Below are 1964 nucleotides of genomic sequence, written 5' to 3'. Positions count from 1 at the left end.
TCTTTAGCTATATATGCATAAAGCATAAACTATACACTACACCACATCCGGCAGATAGCATCGGTTATGGATAGGATTAGCAGCGGTTTTTAACTGCTGCCAAACGGATAGCAGCGGTTGATAAAACCGCTGAAAGATAGTGTGCGGCTAAACCTTTAGCAGCAGTTATTAGTAACCGCTGGAACAACTGCTGTTAAATGGTATTTTGTAGCAGAATTATTTTGCAGCGGTTTCATCCGCTACTAAATTGACTAAATATGATTTTAGGGAGATTGCAGCGGTTGTCAACCGCTGCAAAATGCCATACGTTTACTAACCCTGTTATCAATATAGCAGCGGATTTAAAACCGCTGCCAAATGTCGAATAACACTTTTTTTTTAAAAAAAAAACTAGAATTTATAATAAAATATGACAACTCTCTTATTTTTTATATGTTCATCCACCCAACTGTGTTAATTTATTAAAATAACCAACAGCCAATCTAAAAACAACATACAAAACAAAATCTAACTAAATAAATGCAAAGGTGAATCATTATAACGATAATTTGCATCCATTGAGTCCATTACTGTAAACTACAAATAAAGTCAACAAAATAAAAAACTACAAATAAATATCTCAAAAGTCATTACGAAAGACCAATAATAAAAGAGTCTTCTGATTCCAACACTGATAAGTCAAATCAAGAGTGTCCACACATCATCTTGCATGGGATGAGGTTGGTGCACTTCTCAAATAATCCAAACCCGCAGCTATTTCAGGTGGCAAATTACCTCCTTGTTGCTGGATTACGTATGTCAACAAATCTCCCATTGTCTGTATTTTTGCCTTCCCTTCAGCTGCCTCTGTTTCCATTCTCTGTCTCTTTGCCTCTGCTGCTGCTGCTGCTGCCCTGAGTTCTGCTGCCTCCGCCTTGAGTTCTGCTGCCTCCGCCTTGAGTTTCACAATCTCCATCTGATACTCCTCAATCTGTACACCGTAGTCCGACTGCTCTGGAATGTTACGAAAACACCGACTCGGACATGTACCAATACCGAGTCCACGAACTCTTCCTGGGTGCTCCTTTCCAAGCACTTGTGCAAGGGAATCATTCTGTGAAAATTCCTTGCTAGAGGGGTCTTGGCTCTCAACAAGTTCAATTGCTTCCTACAAATATGTGAGGTCCGGATTTACACTAATCTAAATTCAATTATAGTAATTACAAAGGGAAATTTGAAAAAGTAATGAACATGATTTACCCCAACCAAACGCGCTTGTTCATTCATATACTTTCCATTCCTTTTTTTATGACTCATGGTCCATCCCTCTCCTCTCCCAATAGGCCTTCCCAATCATTGCTCCTATAACAATCATCAACACACATTTGTATTAAACACAACACTGTATTACCAGAAACACGTCAATATTGTTGAACTGAAGTTAATTTAATTACTTCTTCGTGTCTCTTTCTTGCCATCGTTTTAGAACCTCCGGTATATGTGTATTGTTGCTTTGAACGATTAACGGCATTTTTTCTACACTTATCCTGCACACAAAACAAAACAGATATAAATTACTACACTGTTAATGATTTTATAAATCAACCTTGAGCGTACAACTTAAGAAAAAACAATAATGATTAGGTGATGAACTTTTGGGTAGTAGTTTTTCCACTATCACAATAAATTCAGCATATTTAGTAGTAGTTCATTAAAATTTAAAATCGAATACATTGAAATTTCAACTACATATTTGTTACCTTCGTGTCATCGTCCAATCGATATTGAAGAAACTTTTTCCAGTGATTTGCCTCTATTCCTGCTGGCTTACGCTTGAGGTTTTCCTCAAAAGTCAGTTCTTTATCATAAAACTTATGGAACAAATAATTTCTTGCGTTCCTCTAGGAACTTCCTATTCTTTGTACAATTTCCCGCTTTATGATCCCTCTTCCAATCATCCTCATAGTGGAAGACTCGCTACAAGT

The 1964-nt window shown here is 37.1% G+C and overlaps 1 protein-coding gene across 1 annotated transcript; it reads right to left on the bottom strand.

Annotated features, from left to right (window-relative positions):
- Positions 1-700: 700 nt before the first annotated feature.
- On the bottom strand, positions 701-1943 carry LOC107474916 (uncharacterized). The gene is made up of 4 exons (XM_016094561.1): positions 1905-1943; positions 1740-1823; positions 1434-1526; positions 701-1147 (listed from the first exon to the last, which is right to left on the bottom strand). Exons 1-4 carry the CDS (start codon positions 1941-1943, stop codon positions 701-703), a joined length of 663 nt encoding a protein of 220 aa, XP_015950047.1.
- Positions 1944-1964: the final 21 nt, after the last annotated feature.

This window comes from Arachis duranensis, chromosome 2 (assembly GCF_000817695.3).
Source record: "Arachis duranensis cultivar V14167 chromosome 2, aradu.V14167.gnm2.J7QH, whole genome shotgun sequence".
NCBI classification, from domain to species: domain Eukaryota; kingdom Viridiplantae; phylum Streptophyta; class Magnoliopsida; order Fabales; family Fabaceae; genus Arachis; species Arachis duranensis.
Note: the sequence above shows the minus strand (reverse complement) of the source record. Positions and strands in the feature narration are given on the sequence as shown.